The sequence below is a fragment of the Cercospora beticola genome, chromosome 7 (assembly GCF_033473495.1).
Source record: "Cercospora beticola chromosome 7, complete sequence".
NCBI lineage: Eukaryota > Fungi > Ascomycota > Dothideomycetes > Mycosphaerellales > Mycosphaerellaceae > Cercospora > Cercospora beticola.
In genome coordinates, this window is record NC_088941.1 from 1,376,698 (window position 1) to 1,397,219 (window position 20,522).

The window sequence follows — 20,522 nt, forward strand, 5'->3', positions numbered from 1 at the left end:
CACAATAGTTTTGCAGATGGCACAAAGAGCGAGTGCAAAGATGAGGTCGCCGATGCCAGAATTGTTTTGTGAAGTGACGTCCCTCGGCACAACTGGGGACCCACAACCCACCGCATGTCTTTCTGCAATTCACTCTCCTGTTTCTGTCTCCTGTCCTCCATCTCTCTTGCCAGTCATGGGCGACAGATCTTGCCAAGTCCATCGAACACGGTCAGCGCGAGGCCGCCCAGCCAAGCCGAATTGTGACACCTTGAAAATGGAGCCTTAAATCCTGTCCACGGTACGGCAGCATCATTTTTGTGACTTTTGAGTGATTCGACGCACTATCAATGGCTGTTTCGCCCATCGCATACATTCTGCGAGCCGTGGGTTTGGAGATTGTCAACACCTTTTGCCGACACGCCTCAGGATTTCGCAAAGCAGAGAAACCCAAAGTGGTACTTCACAAGTCCTTCTGGATTGCATTGAGCCGCTCGGCCGTACACATACTTCCTTTGTCCGTCTTCGCGATACTGATATACATCAATTACACGACTCTCTACATCGGCCCATCATTTCAGGCGTCAGGACAGGATGACGAAGTCTTCGTTGCTGCTATTCAGGTTGCGGCAAAAGCGCAGGAACTCCTTTGCGTAGCAAGCCTAGCCGCTATCGTGCTTCAGGCCCTTAGACGAGAGTTGTTAGGTGATGGGATTCCAATTGGCTTACTAGGTGCTGGCATCTGGTTCGCTTCCCCAAGCTCATTCTGGTCGCCATCTTTCCTCGCCGCAATCCCTTGGAGTTTCAAAAACATTCATCGATGCCGCTTTTACCTGCTACTTATCATTGCTGGAGGGCTCGCCGCTGTCATTGGGCCAGCTTCAGCAGTGCTCATGCTGCCGAGACAGCAGAACCTTCCGACTGCGCGGGCGAGTTTCTACCTCAATGGAGCTATGGAAGAAGTCTTTCCGCATGTTGTCAGCTCAGAATCGGAGCTCGCAATCTGCAATCTACCAAATGCGACATCTTATGCTGTTTGTCCCAGCGGTGGCTACGAGTCTCTATTGCATAACTTCAAGACATCTGTGCGAAACCACACAAACATGTGTGGAAACAATCATGGCCAACGTACAGGCCAGCAGTGGATACCAGAGTGCCAGGCAAAGGGCGTCGTTGGATGGCGTATGTGGAAGAACATGATGGTAACAAGCCCACACAACCTCATACCCGCTGTTCTTTCAAGCATTTTGATGATGGGAGATTCGGTACCGAAAGTACAGACTGTGGTCACGCAGCCTCATGCAGCGACCGTTATAGCAACAAGGCGCCTGGTGCAAGAATATACAGAACGAGTGGATAAGGGCAGCCCGAATCTGTGGAGGGACTACAAATGGTCATACGATCTCACTACTTCCGGTTCTGCGACCAATCCGTGGGCAAGGGTACGATGCACAGTAGGCAGGAATCTGACTGCTAATGCGACCGAGACCGGGTTTCCGTACTTGCACAGGAGTGGTAAAACTGACACGACATTCAAAGCGAAGGACTACAGATTCGTGAACATTGCGGCACTCGATCATAATATCTCTGGCCACTTACGGACGCAGTGGGTGTCTCTTCCAGCAGAGGAATTTGGAGATGTTGAGGCAGGACTGACCACAGCGGGACTGCTGGTGGAGTTGCCATGGACTAACAACGAAACTCGCGTGGCATTTGGATGCGCAATTGCAACGTCGTGGCACAATAACACAGTAACATCCGATCGAAGTGCCAACTACAATGCCTACAGTGCTCTCATCACTGGTATGGAATGGTCTTGGAACTATCCTGGATTGGTCGACTCTTCAGATTCTCTGCTGACGAATCGACCTTTCACGCTTGACCACAGCTGGCTCAAACTTCTGACGCCAAAGCTACCCGTGCGATCTGGTGGCGAGGAATCCTCTTTGAATACGCTGGAGAGCATTTTTACAGAAGTAGGTATCGCTGGAGTCGTGTCAACTATGCGCACTCAGCCATCCATCTACTGGGACGGAAAGATAAAGCGCTGCGTGTATGGCATGAGAGAGAGCTCGGGCGAGACAGATACCCAGCTCTGGAACGCAGATGATTGTGGCAATGGTGCTCGAGAGTATGTCCAGCTCATTCTTGCCTCAGTCGTCGCCGATGGCGTCTCTCGTTTCGGCAGCCATCGTGCGTTCGACAATACCGACCAAGATTTGCGATACTGGTCAACACGAATACCATCGACATTTAACTCTTCTCTGCTATTCGCAGATCGACCAAAGACGTACAAAGAGTTTCCCTCGCAATGGCTATCAATTTATGCCGTTGGGTGGGCCTTTCACGCCTCGAAAACGACCGACTACCTAGCACTGGGTGTTGTGTGCATCTACATGGCTCTTGCTACTGCTCATATCTTCTGGCTCCTCTATTGGGGCAATTGGGTATCGTCTGGTGCTTGGGATACCGTGACGGAGCTCTTGGTACTTTGTCAGAACTCGCCGCCATCTGTGCCATCGGAGCTGGAGAACACCTCGGCAGGTCTGCATCGCCTGAGAACCTACGCAAAGCTTGTTAAAGTGCGTGCGACGAATGAAGACGGAGAGTCGCACGAGCACAATTGCGCCAAGCTGGTGCTGGTGGAAGACAACTCCGCCGCTCGCGAAAGTGAAGCTTATGCTACAGTGAAGCCTGCCCTGCTCAAAGTCATGCCTTGCGCAACTGTCGCTGCATGCACATCGAGGGAGAGTCTACAGAAGACAGTGACTTCACTGGAGAGGGTTAAGTACAACGTCAAGTACAGCTGAAGTAACCGTCTTCGAAGCCACATGCATACCACAACTTCTTGGCCGATCCGAAACAGACGCATCCGCCTTCATACTGTCTGCCAGCAGTCATACCGACTACAACACGGGTAAGATCTCGACTGATCTCTGGGTCGAAAGGACTTCTCGGACAATTGAGGCCTGGTAGAGACTCAAGTCGGACCCGCACCTAGCAGCTCAGCAGAGATCACAATCCCAAAGAGATTCGCGCCAAGCATTTCGACCTAGTCGTATCTAATGAAGTGATAGATCGCTTCTGAAACCTCGAGGCGACCGTGGCCTGGCTGATTATCACATCTGGTCCCTTCGAAAGTGTGGAGAGCTCAGAGAAATAGGTGCTTGGTCTTTTGACATAGTGAAGCCCAGATCAGGGAGCACATTTCTCTGAAGCGTTGAGCTATGTATGATCTGGGCCGTATACCCATCTGGGACCTTTGAAGAGGTCCATGTATTGGAGTAACAAGTGCCAAGCATTTGGAAATCAATGAATGAGGAGCACAGCTTCCGTGATATTGTTACAAATGCAGCTTGACTGAGCTCTACCCCTGGTGCTGTCGAACAGTTCCGGATTCCAGAGACAAAGGCGCCCGACAGCCGGACATAGCCAATTTGGACGTAGGAGATAGACTACTCCTGAGGCATCAAGTCAGCGTTGAACTGGCACATATCTATGCCTGGCGCCGTTGAGTGTATCGACTGATCAGAGAGACTGGCGTCAAGCCTTTCAGCATAGTCGAAATCAGCGAATGGGATAAATTTGCTTCCAAAATATGGATTCAACTGCACTCGGGCCCATATCTGCACCGAGTAGCATTGAAGCAACGCAAATTTTGGAGAAACAAACATCAAGACGTTGGACATAGCCAAAATTGCTGAGAGAAATGAATCGCTTCTGAAGTATCGAATTGCAGCCCACCCTGGCCATTTCCACACCTGGCGCCCTCGAGAGGTTCAAAATTCCAGAGAAATGGGCGCCAAGCTTTCTGACATAGTCGTGAGAGATGGAGCAGCAAACGTTTCTGGATGATCAAGATAAGCTTGATCGGACCCATCTCCACCCCTGGTACCACCGTACGTTTCATTCCCACAGAGCAACAGGCGTCAAGACTCCGGACATAGTCGCAAAAGACAAATAAGTAGATCATCTCTGAAGGAATGAGTTACGAATGACCAAGCCTAGGTTTCCCTTGAGCGGCACTGCATTGACCATGATTCCAGAGCAATAGTCGACAAGCTTTTGGACATAGTCGTGAACAGCCAGCAGTGATTTGTTTCTGCGAACTGGATCTTTACTCAACACGGCCCATGTCCACTCCCAGTTGCACTGTCTGGGTCGAAATTTCAGAGTGACCGCCACCAAGCCTTTTGACATAGTCGTGAGATTTCAGATAGTGAGCACTCTCTGGATAACCGAAGCAAGCCTGACCTGACCCATATCTACCCGTGGTGCCATTGTATCAGCCCAGTTTGCAGAGAGACGAGCGCCAAGCCTTCCGACATAGTCGCGGAAAGGGAGTCGTGGATCGTTTCCAATAAGTCAACTCAGACCCATTTCGACTCGTATACCCATCTAGTCGCACTGTACAGCTCAGAATTTTAGAGCGATGAGCGCCAAGCCTAGGGACATAGTGAAAAATCAACGAAAGATGTGCACGTCTCTGAGAATGAAAATTTGTAAATTCCGCCCCAAAGGCACCCCAAACGCCGTTGTCATAGCCAGCGAGGGCGGAGAGACCAGCCCATCCGCCCGGCAAGTGAATTAATTCCGATTTATTTACAGCCAAAAAACGCCTAAAACTTCTTGAGGGCCTCCTCATCCTCCTCCTCCATCTCCTCCACCTCCGCCAGGAGCTCGCCAACAACTACGGGCCAATAGGTTGGCCCGTAGCCACGGAACGGAGTCAAGTCGTCGAGACCGACGACGGTGAACATGTCGAGAGGCAGCTTCCCCTCCCAGACATGCTTCGGCACACCGTCGATCGGCCTCACTCCGTTCCGGTCGCCTGTGTGCTTGGCGACGATGTTGACGAGCTCCCACATCTTGCGCTCGCGCTTCTGTTCCTTCTTCGTCCTCCAATCGTCGTAAACGGCCCACCAGGTAGCGTGGAGGGGGCTGTGGGTGCCCGGAGAGTCGGCGTCGACGCGCTTGGCCCATGGCTTGTCGACGATGAAGTGGGTGAGGCACACCCGGTCTGTGTCGAAGACGTTGGAGTGGCGCTGGGCCATGGTCTTGACGGCGTTCCACTGCCACGGGATGCCGGTGAAGCGGTATTTGAAGAAGGTGACGAGAAAGTCTTGGTCTGGGAAGCGGAACTCGCCAAGTCTGGTGGAGTTGTTGAAGTAGTAGATGAGAGCGTCCCACAGCTTCTTGGTTGGGTGAAAGAGAAACATGCCGCTGTTGAACAGTGTCTCTGGGCCAGTGTCGCCTTGTCTGGCAGTGATATGGGCGTAGTCGGCAGTGATGTGCTGTTGCTGACTGAAGAGGCACTTCTTGGGGCCGTATTCTGGCTGGCTACAGACGCAGTCGTGGACGGCGGCGATGGTATTCTTTGGAAGGAAGCGAGCATACTCGAAGATGTAATCAATGTTGTCGTTTTCGCTCATGATCATGTCGGCATCGAGGTAGGCAACGGTGGTAAAGCGCTTGTAGAGCTGGAAGACGCGGAGCTTGGTCCAAGTATCGGCGAAGCGTGCATCGGCGACATTGAGGTTGTGATGGCCTGGAGGTAAGAGTGGATCAATGCAGTAGAGCTCAAGAAAGTTGCTGGGATCTTTCTCTTCGATCTGGAGTGCGGCGACAGCATAGGCTGTGAGGTTCTTGGTGTAGAGCACAACGAGAGGGAACTTGCCGCCAGACTTGCGAAGTGAGTGAAGTAGGCAGATAACTCCGGGCAGGTAGCTCGCGTTGGTTATGAGTGTCGCGTACGCAAAAGAGGGCTGCTTGTCTCCAAAGGACTTGTTCATGACTTTGTAGTTGGAGATCATCTGATGCGCGCGGCGGAGGGCGTCGTCTCCGTTGTAGATCTGATCATTGCAGTGCAGGTCAAAGTCCAAGCTGCGAAGATCGATCTTGAATTGATCTGCATGGGCGGCGACAGACATCTCTGGCCAGGCGCTCTCAAAGGCATCAGAGTATCTATTTGGAAGGCGCGTGCCCCAGGTGAGCAACGCGGTGGTCTCTGTTGGTTGCAATGGTCAGCAGTCAGTCATGGAGGTGCCGGCGGCGACCTTCAGGGGCGATGGCTTACCTTGGTCCTGTTCATCAGCTTCCGCGGAGTCAACTGGCGCGCTCAGCTCGAGGTCGTCGAGGGCGACGCAGAGGTCGAGCGTCAAAGGGGTGCCTCTGGGTGGGCGGAAGCTCGTGAAGCGCGAGTAAAAGTTCGTAGCGGTCATCTCGCCGGCGTGTTTGCGAAGTGCTCGTGCTACTGAGGACGACGGCGAGCTGTCGGTCGTATTCAGGGGGTGGTCGTGATGGTGATGGTTGTGTCGATAGTGGTGTGTGGGTGAGGGTGAGGGTGAGAAAACAAAGCTGTCTTGAGCGGCGCGCGAGGTCACTCTCCGAGCGCAGTAGCAACACGTGCCTAGCATAGCGATTCACCATCCGCCCGTCACTGCTCCAGGGGAGCCCAGCAAGACCACCAGCATGGTTAGCAGGGTCGCATAAGTCCCACACACGGTGCAGCTCGTTCCAGGGCCTAGGACGTATGCTGAGATGCAGCACTGTGGTCTGTAGAGACCATACGGCTCAATTGCGTGTTGTGAAGCCCAGAATTTCCGCTTTTGTAAAGTCTGGAGCCAAGCAAGTAGTCAGTCCCGCGCCGGCCTAGGCTTGGGTCTTTGCCTTGTTCACCAGCGCCAGCAGCACCGTCCACTGGAACACCTTTTCCAATTCCTTCGCAGATTCGCGGTCATCTCCTGAAAGCGCTCGTGTACTCGTTGTTGCAATTGCGCTACGTCGAGACCGGCGAGCCCAGTGTCCCTCGCCGCGCTCCTACAAACTCGCGCTTGTCCATCGGGACCATCCACGATCAACGAGACATCCAAGAACCGCGATGGCGTCTCGAGAAGGCGGTGACCGGGTATGCCAGCCTCCTTATGACCGTTCGATGGCCGGCGCTGACTATGCAAAGTACTCAAATCCGCCCAGGTTCGAAAGTCTTGACCTCGAAGACGGCCCTCCTCCTCCACCATACACATCCCGCCGCAATACCCAGACCACCGGCACCGCCCCCACCAACACCGAGACGAACAATGCCGCTGCGACAACGAGCAGTGATAGCGCCGCTCGAGAGTACAGGATAACCTGGGCAGTGTGCAAGGAGTTTTTCAAACATCCTCACCACCCACAATACCGTCCCTTCATTATCTGGTTCGGAATTCTGGTGGTCCTCATCCTACTACCGATCGTAGCCTACCTCACTACGCATCACGACTGACCGGCCGCACACGAATGAATGCCCTCCACCCCGGCGACCATGGCGGAAAGGCCCAGGAAGAGGTGGTATCTCGTTCGAGGAAACCGGCGGCTGCGCCAACACATACACGCATGGTATGGCGAGACACTGGGACAACGCGATGGAATGTCGCTGATGTGCCAATCTAGCACTCGATGAAGGCCGCCGTCCCCTTCGTCCGTGAGGCGAATTCGAGACCAATTCCCTCCACGAACGGCCAGACCACGGCAACGAATAGCCAGCTCCGGCAGCAAGGAAGAACCGGGGCGAATGGAATAAGTAAGCTGTTGAATGGAAACACCTGGTCTTGATCGCGTGCTTTATCTATGTCAACAGGGGAGCTTGACATACTTTGATGGTGGTGCCCGATACCACGAGCGACACGTCAGACTCGAGCCCATTGTCCTGACAGCGAGCCACCGCGTGGGCCTACCCTAGACATCTTGCGGAAGCCAGTGTTTCCGAGATTGAGTGGTATGCGAAGGGCCGGTCGCGCCGACTGACACATTTCTAGATCCAAGATTCCGCGCGAGAGCAAAGTGACAGGCTCAATACCTCCCTTTGTTCAGCGCATCGCTTGATCCTCCGAAGCCCGTGAACGCCTCGACTCTTTGTTCAGTATCCGCTCAGACAATGGATGACACAGCCAGCGGGATGCCACGACGGCATTCCGACCGACCAGTGCAATGCCGATGCTAGGAGCAAGAGATGGAACCGTAACATTGGAGGCCATGCCCAGCAAGGAATAAGGTCTGAAAACCGGTAAGGGGCCATACCAGAACCCAAGTGATAGGCTTGCGCAGCTGGAAGATACCCTTGCTTGGTCGCTGCGGCCATTAGCACGGGCAGATTCTGCTCGAAGATTTGCCTCAGCTGGTGCATCCATAAGTTGGAGAGTCGCAACTGACAGCTCGCATCACAATCCAGATGCCGTAGTCATCAACAAGTTCGCTTGCTTTCTTAGCTGGAAGACCATATACTGCAAGTCTGCAAGATTCCGCATCCGATGGTGCTGCTGGCGTACTTGGTAAGTACTTTCCGAAGGCTGTTATACGTATACTCCCATTTTACGGCCCAAGAGAAGGGATGTTAGAGACTGCCATACTTCCCTTGATTCCTTTTCCTTGTGTGTCGATTGATTATACGTCCGGGTCGATATCTCAGGATTCCTTGCAATATTCCTTCTTCTTGCTCAGCGAATTTTCTTGCTCTCAAATCAACTGGAAAGGGCGTGAAAAGAGTCTCTCTCTCGTTCGATGCTATACGTACGCTGGAAAGGGGATATATAATACTTCTATGTCTGTGCGGCTCTGGGCTTCCCGTTCAACTTGGAATGATCATCATCATCATCGCTCATTAGACCTTCGAGCTCGAATTCTTCAGCGTCTGCAGCCTGTCGATCTGCAGCATTTGGAATTCTGGCATGGCCATTCGCTCGAGGTCGTTCCTCATCATCAAGCTTGATCGCCGTGGAGGCATTCGGGTCTTTATATGCGGAGTATAGGCTGATGAGCATGTTTACAACTATTGAGAAGTCAGCATAATACACGGGAGCAGGACGAAACAATTATTCCGGATCCGGGGACTTACACAAAAATAACAGGAATGCGATGCTGTACAGGATCAGGATGTACGACACATGGGTGACGTTGTTGCTTGCCAGCAGAGCCATCTGCTCCTCTGTGGCACCCATGAACATGAAGCCAGCAGCGAAGAGCAAGAATGGCGGCAAATACTGGAAGCTGTTGATCTCGAGATCAACATCGCCTCCTTCTGGACCGACCAGAGTATTCTTGTCTTTGAGCACAAAGGAGATCTCGATGATCCTGGTGAGTCCAGCGGCCATGAGGGTATATCCAAAGACGGAATGAACGTGGGTGCTCAGCGCCAGATTCTGAGGGTGTCCAGACATTCCCCAACCAGTCATGAAGATGACAATCCCAGGAATGAGGTTCCTCTTTGGCCGACCCTGCCTGTCTCGCGAAAGCCAAATACCGACAAGACCGGCAGCCCACCAGATGATGCCCATCGAGGTGTGTTGCAGATCGTTCGCGACCCATGGGCCTCCCCATCTGTGTTCCGTGAATGTGTTCACGCATCCCCAAAGCGCAATGATCAAGCTGTCCCAGAACTCTTGGCTTCTGCCTGTCCTTGCGAGGAATGGCTGACCGTTCAGCAGCAGAATCACCATGACAATTCCATACGCGATGAATGCTGAGCCCATGATGAAATGCGCCAGACATTGTCCCAGATGGTCTCCTTGACAGAAACCTTGCGCAGCGATGCCTCCGAACAGGAATTGAACCCAGGTGACCACTGGAAGCAGGCCACCCAATATCCCGTGGGCCTTCACCAATCCTTTGCGAATTGTCCCCAAGAACCCTCGCTCAATATGCATCTTGAGGTATATCCCTAATCCCACTTGGACTATCAGGATCAGCATGAGCAAGTTCGCGAACTTTGCATGCGCATTGGGCCCGAATTGTCGTCCTTTATGCGCGTGTCCGAGGAAGTATCCAGGCACGGCGATCGCGGTGGCTGCTATTTGTACTGGAACGTGCCAGCGAGATCGAACCTGGCCAAGGACCATGCCCGTGGGGAACAGGATGCCCCATGCGAAGGCTTGGACGAGGATATGTACCCATAGTGTGCTGTCGATGGGTTCGGGAGAGATGGCTTCGCCCTCGGGGACTTCGTCGTGGCCACCATGGGCATTGACTGTGCCGCTGAGGAGGAGGAAGACGAAGGGCAGGAGGCTCATAGCGACGGGTCTCGTGCGGAAGGTGGCCATGTCGTCTATCGTCTAGTCTCGTCGAGGGTCGGCAGGGAGGGGTGGCGGACTGGGAGATGGACCGGATGCTCGCAGTGGGTGTATTGTCTCTCTATGCTCGCATTTCAGCTCGTCGATGCTGTTTGTTCGATATGAGAGCCCCTTCCGGATGGCGTGAGAAGTTGTCCGACAGCAGGAAGTGATGGCTGACCACCGCAAGGCTCCTTACTGCTGCGCTATTGAAAGCGATTAGCGTCCCAGCCGGACCCGCCAAGACATCGACGATCAGACCCTGAAGCTTGTGAACATCACCCACATGCACGTCGCGTCTTCTTCTCCATCCTGACGCGAACATAACTCTGCTGCATACCGTCTATCTACGCGATACACGCGAACCCAATTGCTCACGCTCATTGAACGGCGTCATGTCTTCCCAAGAACTACCTTCGCAGCAGCAGTCCGCACTAATCTCTTCCGACGCGCCTCTCCCGAGCTCACCTACTCCCGCCAGCACAGGTCAGGCCCAAGCTCAGTCAAACAGTGCACTTCCCGCCACCTCGCAGGAGCCAAAGCCAATCCAAGCACCAAGTTCTCGGGTCACGGCTCTGCAAGCCAGACAGGCCGCTCTTCAGAGCAAGCTAGCCGACCTCCAAGCTCAACGCACAGCTTACATCGAGAAAGCCACTCTTCCTTCAGATCTTGCCATGCCGAAGGACTGGAATGAGGAGCAACGTGCCAAGCAAGCTCTCGCTACTGCCAACGGAATCATCAAAGAACACATTACGGCTCTTCACAGGTACAACGAGACCAAGGACATTGGGTTGGGGCTCATGGGCTTAGTGGCTGAGGGTAGAGGCGTGAGACAGAAGATCGTGATGGAGGAGTTTGGCATTGGGGAGAAGGATTGAGGGAAGCCGACACATGGTTTCGCTACGATGGAGATGCCCATGATGATGGTCGATCAAGTGATGATGGGATGACAGCATTTGGCAATGCCCATGCCGGGAAGCTGTCCCTCAACTTTTACTGACATGCTGTCCGCACAATGCTCAAACGGCCAAAGAGGCTGTGACGTAAGCTACGGCGAGCTTCGCATTACGGACTGACACTGCATCGGTGAGTTTCTGGAAGCGCCTAGCCAGTATCAATAAGCAACTAACCAGGTCCAAGCGGCACGGCTACCTGCAGCAAAGACAGCTCGGCTTAGAGGCTTGCTACAGGGAGGTCGCAACGCGCATGCACATCTAGCATGAGATTGAACAAACACGCTAATAATGTTGCCTATCCATTGACTCCCGAAACATGCATGAAAGAAGTTCGATACAAGCGCAGTTGCTAATGCAATACTGATTCACATCACAGCCTATCCGATGCGAAAGCACAAACCCACTTCCAGGCAGGCGAGCACATCCACTTTCAGTCATACTGCAGGCAAACGCTGTCAAACGTTGTGACGGTCTGAAAGCACTTTCTGGACAACGAAACTCTTGTTTCAAGCCTTTCCACCGATATTTGCTCCTCAAATGAGAGGAGGTCTTACTTCGTTTGCTCAAAACAAGCGGGCTCGATTTGCTGAGACTGGCTTGATGAGGCCTGGAACCATATAAGCTGGCTTCTCCTCCTGTACTCTGCTCCTCTTCATCGCACCGCGACCCCATCGTTTGGAACCTCAAGAACAGCAGCCTTCTGCACAATTCTTTGACTTCCCGACACTCCTCCCCCCGATCACTCTCTCCAACTCACCCAGGTATCGACTCAATCCGTCCGTACTTGATCGCCAATCAAGTCTTCGCCACTCATGGCCAGCAACCAAGGCAAGGCGTTAGCACACCATGGGCTACCTGCTTGCGGTCGCTGCTACGTAGCTGGTGATCACCATCAAAAGGACTGCCGGGCTTGCGGACATTGTCTACGCCATGGGCATCAGCCAAATGTTTGTCCGTACAAGGTTGACAAACTCTATTGCGATCATTGTTTCCGCACCGGGCACACAGGCGGCAACTGTCCAAAACTCTCCGATCCCCGACAAGTTGAGTGCCAAGTGAAAGGCTGCGAGCATGCAGAGCCCACTTGGCTTCACCCACACAAGCCTAACAAGGACAATCCTTTGACCGCTATTCAGCGTGCTACTATCTGCGGTACCAACCATGTCGGGAAGTCCACTGTGGCTAAGTCACCCAAAGTGGCCATCATCCATGGCAACGGCAATGCTCAAGCCCGTAGAGCACCTGATTGCGGAGATGCCATATACGGCCGCAAATCCGCAGACCAGAGCTTGCTGAATGGCCACAATGGTCCATCCGTCATTACCAATTACGTCAAGTTGCCCAAGAGACCAGAAATTGTGTACGAGTATCGCATCGACATCGTCCCACCTCCAACAACACCACCACGACAAAACCCTCAGATGACACAGAGAAGCGAGCGCAAGCGCGTCTTCAATGCTTTGCGCCATCTGCCTGTGCTCAGTGGGCACGAAGACTACTTCACAGACTACGATACTTTGTGGTCCTGCCGGCAGCTGAATCAAGCACAGTTGGCCAATGTTTCAGTGCAGTACTCCAAGCAGAGCGGCCAAACGGCAACAGTGCCATCGGTCACTCTTTTTTTCATTCGCAGTCTGAACTTCAACCAAGGCTCATTAGATCTGGTTGGGCGAGCAACACCGCAGCGCAACCCCAACTTGCTCATCAAGGCTTTGAACGGCATGGTGACCAAATGCATCACAGAACGCCCGCAGAACGATCTGTTCGAGGCTAGTGCCAACAGCTTCTACATGAAGAGTGGCTCAAGGGTCCTGCAAAACTCGCTACTCATCAATCGCGGCTACTTCACGTCTGTCAGACCGGGTCAGAATGCTCCCTTACTGAATGTCAACGTCATGTATGGCACATTTCTCCGACCAATTGTGGTATCGAAGTTCTTGGACGACATGACTCCGAGATATGGAGACGCGCAGAAGATCCTCAAAGGCCGCACAGTCCGCATAATGTATGAGCGCGGCACCAACAACAACGTCGATCATGATCTCGAGCCCAACCGCAAGAAGCAAATCGCTGGATTTGGCAAGGTACCGCGCCTACAGCAATTCAACGACGGAACTCGCATGTGGACGGTGAAGGAGTGGTTCGAGAGCCAAGGCCTGACCATTAACGAGCCCAAGCAACCATGTGTCAATGTTGGTCTCTCCGCTGGAGCTCGACCAGGAGGCACGGGCGCTTTGTGGATACCTTCCGAATATCTCGAAATCGAACCTTACCAGACTTTCGGCAACATGCTCAACGCGGACCACATGAGGGACATGCTTGCCACTGCACTGAAGTCTCCAGCGTCCAACCAAGCAGCTATCGTCGAAGAAGGACTTGGATTTCTGGGTGTGGGCAATGCACAGACTCAGAATGCTCTTTACAAAACCTACAACTTCGAAATCGGACATCAGCTCATTCGAATTCCCGCTCAATTTCTGAACGCTCCAGTTATCAGATACCTTAGCACTAAGAAGCCGAACATTACCATTGCATCTTGGGACGTTGCACGCGACAAGTTCCTCCGAACAACACCGGCATTGCAGAACGCGCTTCCACTCGGTGTTCTCGACTTACGACAGCGGCACGGGCCTAAGTCCGGTCCCATTGGACTTGCATTGTTGAACCGTTGCTTTGATCACGGGATGCTGAGAACCAGACCTGATCGGAACAGCATCCGTTTTATCACACCAGATCCATTGCCGTTAAATCCAGGGCCAAAGCCGTTCTCCCCAACGCCTGAGCACTGGAAGGCTTTCTGCAAGGAAATCACCACTGCATGGACGAAGGCAGGCAGTCCTGCATTCGTGCTGGTCTTGATCGACCAAAACGATGCAGATCTCTATGCCGCTATCAAGCTTGTTGCGGATCGTCATGCAGGCTTCAAGACCGTGATATGCACCAACAACAAAGTTCCAGTCGACACGGTGCAACAAGAGAGAGGACCACCGACCAGCCAGCTTGTAGCAGGCAACAACAATCAGCTCCTTGGTCTCATGTCCAACCTTGCACTCAAGTTCAATATCAAGTGCGGTGGTCAAAACCATGCTGTGGATTCTGGCAATGTGTCTGCGTTTTCGCTGTTGCACTGCGCCGCACCTGCGGTAGGCATGAAGATGCCCGGTCAAAAGGCGCCACCGCCTGATCCAAACAATACTGACACCATGGTCATCGGTGTTGATGTGGTCCACCCAGGTGGCGACACGCCGTCGATTGCGGCCATGGTCGGCACTGTAGACTCCCACTTCGCCAACTTCTGCGGCTCGATCCGACTGCAACCAGGACGTGCCGAGATCCTGACGCGATCCAATATGCAAGAGCTCTTCGAGGAGCGTCTTGCAGCTTTCAAGAAGAAGGACAACAAAGCTCCCAAGCGAGTTCTCTACTACCGCGATGGAGTGAGCGAGGATCAATATTATCAAGTGCTTTCAGAGGAAGTCGACATCATTCAGAAAGTGCTTCCAGAGGTTGCGATCACCGCCATTGTTGTCGGAAAGAGACATCACACACGTTTCTTCTGTGCTGATCCAAGCGCATCGTACACCGAGAGGAGAGGAGTCAACGGAAACGCCAAGCCAGGCCTTCTTGTCGACAAGATCATTACACAACCTGCCACTCAGGATGGGTTCCAGGATTTCTTCTTACAATCTCACGCCGCAATCCGCGGCACAGCCAAGTCGGCTCACTACATTGTCATCCGCAACGACAAGAAGTGCAACTTGACCATGTCCGCTATTCACAACATCACCCACGCTTTCTGCTACAACTACGCCCGTGCTACCAAGGGCGTCTCCTATTGCGCCCCAGCCTACACGCTGACCGACTTTGCGACCGCATTCACAGATTCCTGAAGCTCTACATGCGCGCATACAATGTTGGTGGTGACTGGGCAATGAACGCTGCTGAGGAGCAAATCCAGACTCAGCAAGGCAAGAATGCAGCTATCCTGGCATTCCGCACTCGAATCGCGCAAGAAATCACGCAGGATCCTAACTGGAAGCCGAACTCCAGCTCAAACCCGTGGCACCCGGCGATGAACGACATCATGTTCTGGTTGTAATGCACGAATAACTCTGCCTCCGCCAAACTTTCTGATCCAACACTCACCTTCACCTTCACTGCATCGCTTTCTCTCATGAGTACTACCACTCATCCCGCCGTCCACAACTCCTCCTCGCTCAGCAGACACCTCGTCCGGCCAACCTCCTCAAATCAACTCACGACACCACAACGGAACCAGACCGACATCAGCATCATCACATCAACATCATCTGCCATTGCATCTCACAATACTGCGCAACCACGACACACACAGACCTCCACCGCAAGTACACAACCTTGTTACGCTGGCTGCAACACTCACATACATGGGATAGAAGGAAGGATTGGGAAAAGGACATACTTATCACTCTGCATCATACTACTCGCAAGCATTTTTGTATCTTGATGATGAAACCTTGGCGCAAACAGGTTGTGCTGGCTGTCAACCTGTACAGTACGCGACAAATTCCAGTAGGTCTTGATTGACTACTGATGATGGGAATGGGAACAGAGGACACCTCTTGGGGGAAAAACCGGACAGGCAAAAGTAGAATTTAGCAGAGCACGAAATATGAAAAATCTTGAGGTGTTCCAATCAATGTCTTGTGCCTTTCTTACATCTATTTCTGTTTGGTCTTTTTTCACCTGTCTGGTTTGAGTGTCTGTTGAAGACATGTTTCTTTGCCATCTCCGAAGAGCTTGGTCTTGCTTGATCACGGCTTGGGAACCTTGGCTTTGCCTGCTTCATGACTGACTGCCATCACAGTCCAAGAACTGCAGTCAACAGTTCTGACAACTGTTGATCTCCCCTCATCCCACACATTCCATGCTTTCACAGGCATCCTGCTACAATAGCGCCCGTATAGTAGCCTGGAAACTAATGCCGGATCTTCTACCGTCTCAAGCCGTAGCATGCATTGCGCAAGCTGGCTACTATATTTTGCAACGATGTCAGACTAGCTCGTGTCCGTCAAATGCTGCATCTGTTCATCAGCTGATACGCTACTGCTTGTGGAAAGACTGGACACTGTTGCTCGAAGTTTCGATCGTAGATGCAAGGCCTCTCCATATGAGGTATGCAGTGTAATGGATTTCATGAACCTTGCAAATGATTTGTAGGACTTGCAGCTGCGATGTCAGTCTATTGCCCTCTTACGGTTGGTGCTACCCAGGAATTGCGGAGGTGACGGGAAGTAAAGGGTAAAATTTCCATGAGTCGGAGAGATGTCCGATATCGCTCTTGACCTGGTTTTGCTCGTCGTTCACGTTCCTTTCAACTTCGAGCGGGTTTCTTCGGCGAAAGGCCCAAGTGGCCGCAAGAGGTAGGCGAAGATGCAATGAGCAGAACTTTGCGCGCAATCCCGCGTCGCTGTCTCGTCATCGCGATGTGTGCAGGTGAAGAAATGAATCATGAGTGCACGCGTGGAGAAGGATGTGGATAGTGCATAGAGCCAAGAGGTCGCTGTGTCCATAGAGCGGGCGCGAAGAGGACCAGGGGCGGGAGGGGTGATCGGAGGAAAGAAACTTTATCTCGACAGCATCCAGTGTGGACGAAAGTGCGAGAAACAGAAGCAGGCGCAGGAGATGCCGGAGATGCTCGAAGCAAGAGGTGAGCGGGCGGAGGAAGGAGGCACTGTATCCTTGCCGATTGAGAAATTGCGGCACGCAGGCGCTGCTGCTCGGACAAGTCACGGACTCGGACACGACGGTTGATGTGCTGGCTCGTACTTTTGCTGTTGCTTCCAGCTAAGGCCGAGGCGGCTGTGTGCGTTGGTGAGAAGGTTTTTGCAGCCGCATGTGCCAGGCTATTGGCCGATGGGAGTTTGCAGGGAGTCCACATGGCTGCATCCTACCGCTTACATAATGCCGTTGCCCGCGGCCAACTCGGACTTTCCGCCGCCGCCGCCCTCGTCACGTGTGCCGTGCCGCCCAATGGCAGCACCCTGTAAGTTAGGGCACGCCGGCCACGTTCGCTGCTCCCCCGCAATCTTCTGCAGCAAAACTGAACATCGGCGGTGATGCTGATGATGCTCCCGCTGCTCGCTGAGGAACACCATGACGCTGCATCGCTTGTCGGCCCAGCTGCCATCCTCCACCAGCGCGCCCACGTGAGATCTCGCCTCTCGCCAGCCCTGCGCGCCCAACGTGCTCGCAGTCGCAGTCGCGGTGGGTGGCACAGCAGCGCGTTTGCCTCCAACTCGCTCGCTGAACCACCATGGCCATCGAGGTCAAAACCTCTGACGTGCTAGCCATCGTTATAACGTAATGACATCCCGCCCTCACCGACCCCAACGCGTCCGCTGCTCGACACCAGAACCCACCGCCTCAACCACTGCCGCAATCTCAGGGCTGTTCGCGCCAGACGCTGCCGACGCACCGCCGCTGCGATCGTCTGTCTGCCACCCGGACCCTCCCTCCTGCTCGCCATCATCCGTACAGCACCAAGGACATGGGTTTGGAACGAGGCTAATTCCTAATTTTCGCACTGCAACGACGACAGCGCCTGCGTCTGCCTGCTGCTGTGCTCCCTCGCACTGCTTCCAGTCCCAGCCCCGACTCACCTTCTCGTCCTTGACAGCCCGCCTAAGCTTCCCGACTGCCTACTGAACCACCGCCGTTTGCCAGCCTTGCCGCACGCACACCGGACCACAGCCGACGCCGCTGGGGATCTGCTCTTGCCTACCGCTCGCGCTTGTTCCTGCAGCAGGGACCGCATAGCCAACTCCAGCCTTTGCCTCCCGCTGTGACCTCTGTGTGTCGTGCTACCCTGCCCGACATCATTCGCCTCTACCGGAGCATACATTACCGCTGCACCAGAGGCTCGGCCCTTGGACCATCGATCACCCGCGCACATCACAGCGTCGCAGACTAGTCATTGCACTACCCCACACACTGCTACTGAAAAAACCTCCAGTTGACTTCACGGCTACTCCGGTCGACATTCCTGCCCGCACCATCCGGCAAACCTCGACCAGCCTTCCACGCTCTTGCACCGTGTCCATGTGCATGTTGTAATGACACCGAAGGTAGTCGCGACCATCAACTCCACTGGGAGGCAAGCCGCTTCGTTCATTCGCGCTGCTGCCGCTGTTGGCTGGCATGTACGCGCTCAAATTCGCAGCTGCGATGGCCTCGTCGCCGAAGAGCTAGCAGAATTACCCAATGTCGAACTCATCGAAGGCGACTTGACCGGACCGGCACGCGCGAGCATCCTGAACCGATTGTTCACCGGTGCGAAGATCGCCTTCATCAACACCACACACTGGGGCGATGAGGTCGCTATCGGAAAGGCGTGTGCCGACGCAGCCAAGAAAGCGGGCATTGCACACTACGTCTACTCCAGCATGCCAGATCATAGCGCCTATGGTGAGGACTGGAGGGCGTTGCCAATGTGGGCGACCAAGTTCGCCATCGAAAACTACGTGAGACAGATTGGCATCCCTGCCACCTTTGTCTACACTGGCATATACAACAACAACTTCACATCGTTGCCAGTAAGTCAAAGTTCACTGCCTCGCCCTCTGTGTGAACTTCTATATTGACCCATCTCAGTATCCACTGTTTCAAATGGAGCTTCAAGACGACGGCAGCTTCGTCTGGCAGGCACCTTTCCACCCGGACGATCCTCTTCCTTGGCTCGATGCGGAACATGATGTGGGGCCAGCACTTCTCCAGATTTTCAAGATGGGCGCCAATCATTGGAAAGGCCAGCGGTAAGATCGACGTTGCATTACTGGTGTACGACCAAGTCACTAACGAGAAATAGTGTCACATTGGCTTTCGAGAAACTGACGCCTTTGCAAGCCTGTGCTCGCTTCTCACGAGGAGTGGGGCGGCCAGTCAACTATGTTCACGGCGATATCAAGATCGCTGTCAACATACCTAGTGGCTATCGGGAGCAGCTTGAGATTCTTCAGGAAACCCTCGGCTACAAGCGAGCACCTTACTTCGGTCCTGACCTGGAATACCCCAAAGAAGGCCGAAGTATATGGGAAGGCTACAGAGGCATCGAAGAGTACGCGCGAGAAGTCTTCCCCATCGAAGAATACGCCAACGGACTGCGATGGATGGAAGAAGACGGTATGAGTGTGACCGGTGTCAGCACTCCCGGGGAGAGCAACGGCGATCCTATCGACTTTCCTCGATCACGACCAATGACACCAGCGAATGCCGTCACTCCACTTCACGTCTCTGGAGCTTATACACCCAAATCACACCCGGAAGGACTGCACAGAGGCTTCTTTGTGGGAAGCTGCTAAAGATCCCGTGCGATTTCACCTTTATTCTTCAACCACGACTTTGTGGGTCATCATTGCTTTTCTCCACCACCACGCTGCATGTCTGGTAGCGTGGAAGGCCATTTCTGATATGCATATCTCCACTCTTCGGCGAGCTGCGGGTGTTATCGCACGGAGTTCATGAACGAAAAAAATCGGCACCGTCGTTGGGAAACGGTCAACGATGGGACACGGACGGACGGGAAATTCGGTAAACAAAAGTTGTCAAAAGAGGGCGGAAGGAATTGGGGGTCGGTGGGCGTTCCATAGTGTTAGTGAGATTACGTGCTACGTGCCAGAGTACTGTAGTATGTAGCATCGGGACGGAGTTCTGCCTGTCTTGGAGGGAAGATGGTCCTTCGCGAGCGGTGTGAGGCCGATCGAATCAATTCATTCAATCATACCAAGCCCAGCTTCTTTTAGTCAACGTGTTCTTCCATGTGAGGGGATAGATAACGTATCTACCTATCTCTTCTCCCTTCCTTATACGGTACCTATCTTTCACCGCATGCGACTCGGCTGACACGTAGAGAGGATGACTTGCATCGTGCAGCGGTTGTTCTTTCCCGGTTTATTCGTTATCAGTAGCAGTACGTGTGAGGTCCTGTTTTCCTGGGACCCGAGAAGGAACCTAGTACCTAGTTCCTTGTATGTATCTTTGTCCCCTTCTTCTCCCGTACCTTCGGTGGACCCAAGAACCCAGACGTTCTCATCATCATCCTGCTTATCTGATCGGATTGGCGTCTGATCCGGTTGACACGGGCCGTAGATCCTATGCTATCTCTCGTCTGCACTGCACTGCACTGTACTTTATTCTTAGCTTGGTAGTTGGTTTCTTCCTCGTCGGGAGGGACGGAGGGAGGGGACGGTCTGGTGAAGACCTTCTGTGGGGTATTTGTGGAGAACTCCTCTCTCCTCTCTCTGGAGTTCTTGCTCCTTCCTGTTTGAGGAGATGTAGATATGTTAGCTGGGTTGAGGTATTAATATTGAAGGCCAACAGGAGAGGAAATATTTTCGTTGTTCAAGATAGAAGTCGCGTCACGTTACAATAGGAGTGGGTATGCACAGTATGCTATTCTCATTGCACGCTCCAGATCTCCACTCCTGTCGAGGAAGCATAGCTGGAGCTTTCTCCTTCGCTAATAAGC

At 53.3% G+C, this 20,522-nt stretch overlaps 9 protein-coding genes across 9 annotated transcripts; 6 read left to right on the plus strand and 3 right to left on the minus strand.

Moving 5' to 3' along the window:
- Positions 1-329: 329 nt before the first annotated feature.
- Positions 330-2,789, plus strand: RHO25_010782 (uncharacterized protein; the record flags this gene model as incomplete). Its single annotated transcript, XM_023602327.1, has 1 exon — positions 330-2,789. The coding sequence occupies one exon, from the start codon at positions 330-332 to the stop codon at positions 2,787-2,789; it is 2,460 nt and encodes an 819-aa protein (XP_023450753.1).
- Positions 2,790-4,598: 1,809 nt separating this feature from the next.
- Positions 4,599-6,200, minus strand: RHO25_010783 (uncharacterized protein; the record flags this gene model as incomplete). Its single annotated transcript, XM_023602326.2, has 2 exons — positions 4,599-5,986; positions 6,056-6,200. 2 exons carry the CDS (start codon positions 6,198-6,200, stop codon positions 4,599-4,601), a joined length of 1,533 nt encoding a protein of 510 aa, XP_023450754.2.
- Positions 6,201-6,859: 659 nt separating this feature from the next.
- RHO25_010784 (uncharacterized protein) lies at positions 6,860-7,243 on the plus strand (the record flags this gene model as incomplete). The annotated part of the gene is made up of 2 exons (XM_065603322.1): positions 6,860-6,886; positions 6,938-7,243. 2 exons carry the CDS (start codon positions 6,860-6,862, stop codon positions 7,241-7,243), a joined length of 333 nt encoding a protein of 110 aa, XP_065459394.1.
- A 1,312-nt stretch (positions 7,244-8,555) lies between these two features.
- On the minus strand, positions 8,556-10,052 carry RHO25_010785 (uncharacterized protein; the record flags this gene model as incomplete). The annotated part of the gene is made up of 2 exons (XM_023602325.2): positions 8,556-8,785; positions 8,852-10,052. The coding sequence occupies 2 exons, from the start codon at positions 10,050-10,052 to the stop codon at positions 8,556-8,558; spliced, it is 1,431 nt and encodes a 476-aa protein (XP_023450755.1).
- A 404-nt stretch (positions 10,053-10,456) lies between these two features.
- RHO25_010786 (uncharacterized protein) lies at positions 10,457-10,939 on the plus strand (the record flags this gene model as incomplete). Its single annotated transcript, XM_023602324.2, has 1 exon — positions 10,457-10,939. The coding sequence occupies one exon, from the start codon at positions 10,457-10,459 to the stop codon at positions 10,937-10,939; it is 483 nt and encodes a 160-aa protein (XP_023450756.1).
- Positions 10,940-11,829: 890 nt separating this feature from the next.
- RHO25_010787 (uncharacterized protein) lies at positions 11,830-14,907 on the plus strand (the record flags this gene model as incomplete). The annotated part of the gene is made up of 1 exon (XM_023602323.1): positions 11,830-14,907. The coding sequence occupies one exon, from the start codon at positions 11,830-11,832 to the stop codon at positions 14,905-14,907; it is 3,078 nt and encodes a 1,025-aa protein (XP_023450757.1).
- Positions 14,908-14,948: 41 nt separating this feature from the next.
- On the plus strand, positions 14,949-15,116 carry RHO25_010788 (uncharacterized protein; the record flags this gene model as incomplete). Its single annotated transcript, XM_065603323.1, has 1 exon — positions 14,949-15,116. One exon carries the CDS (start codon positions 14,949-14,951, stop codon positions 15,114-15,116), a length of 168 nt encoding a protein of 55 aa, XP_065459395.1.
- Positions 15,117-16,785: 1,669 nt separating this feature from the next.
- RHO25_010789 (uncharacterized protein) lies at positions 16,786-17,154 on the minus strand (the record flags this gene model as incomplete). Its single annotated transcript, XM_065603324.1, has 2 exons — positions 16,786-16,858; positions 16,958-17,154. 2 exons carry the CDS (start codon positions 17,152-17,154, stop codon positions 16,786-16,788), a joined length of 270 nt encoding a protein of 89 aa, XP_065459396.1.
- Positions 17,155-18,111: 957 nt separating this feature from the next.
- Positions 18,112-19,356, plus strand: RHO25_010790 (uncharacterized protein; the record flags this gene model as incomplete). The annotated part of the gene is made up of 3 exons (XM_023602322.2): positions 18,112-18,591; positions 18,650-18,810; positions 18,864-19,356. 3 exons carry the CDS (start codon positions 18,112-18,114, stop codon positions 19,354-19,356), a joined length of 1,134 nt encoding a protein of 377 aa, XP_023450758.1.
- Between the last annotated feature and the right edge of the window lie 1,166 nt (positions 19,357-20,522).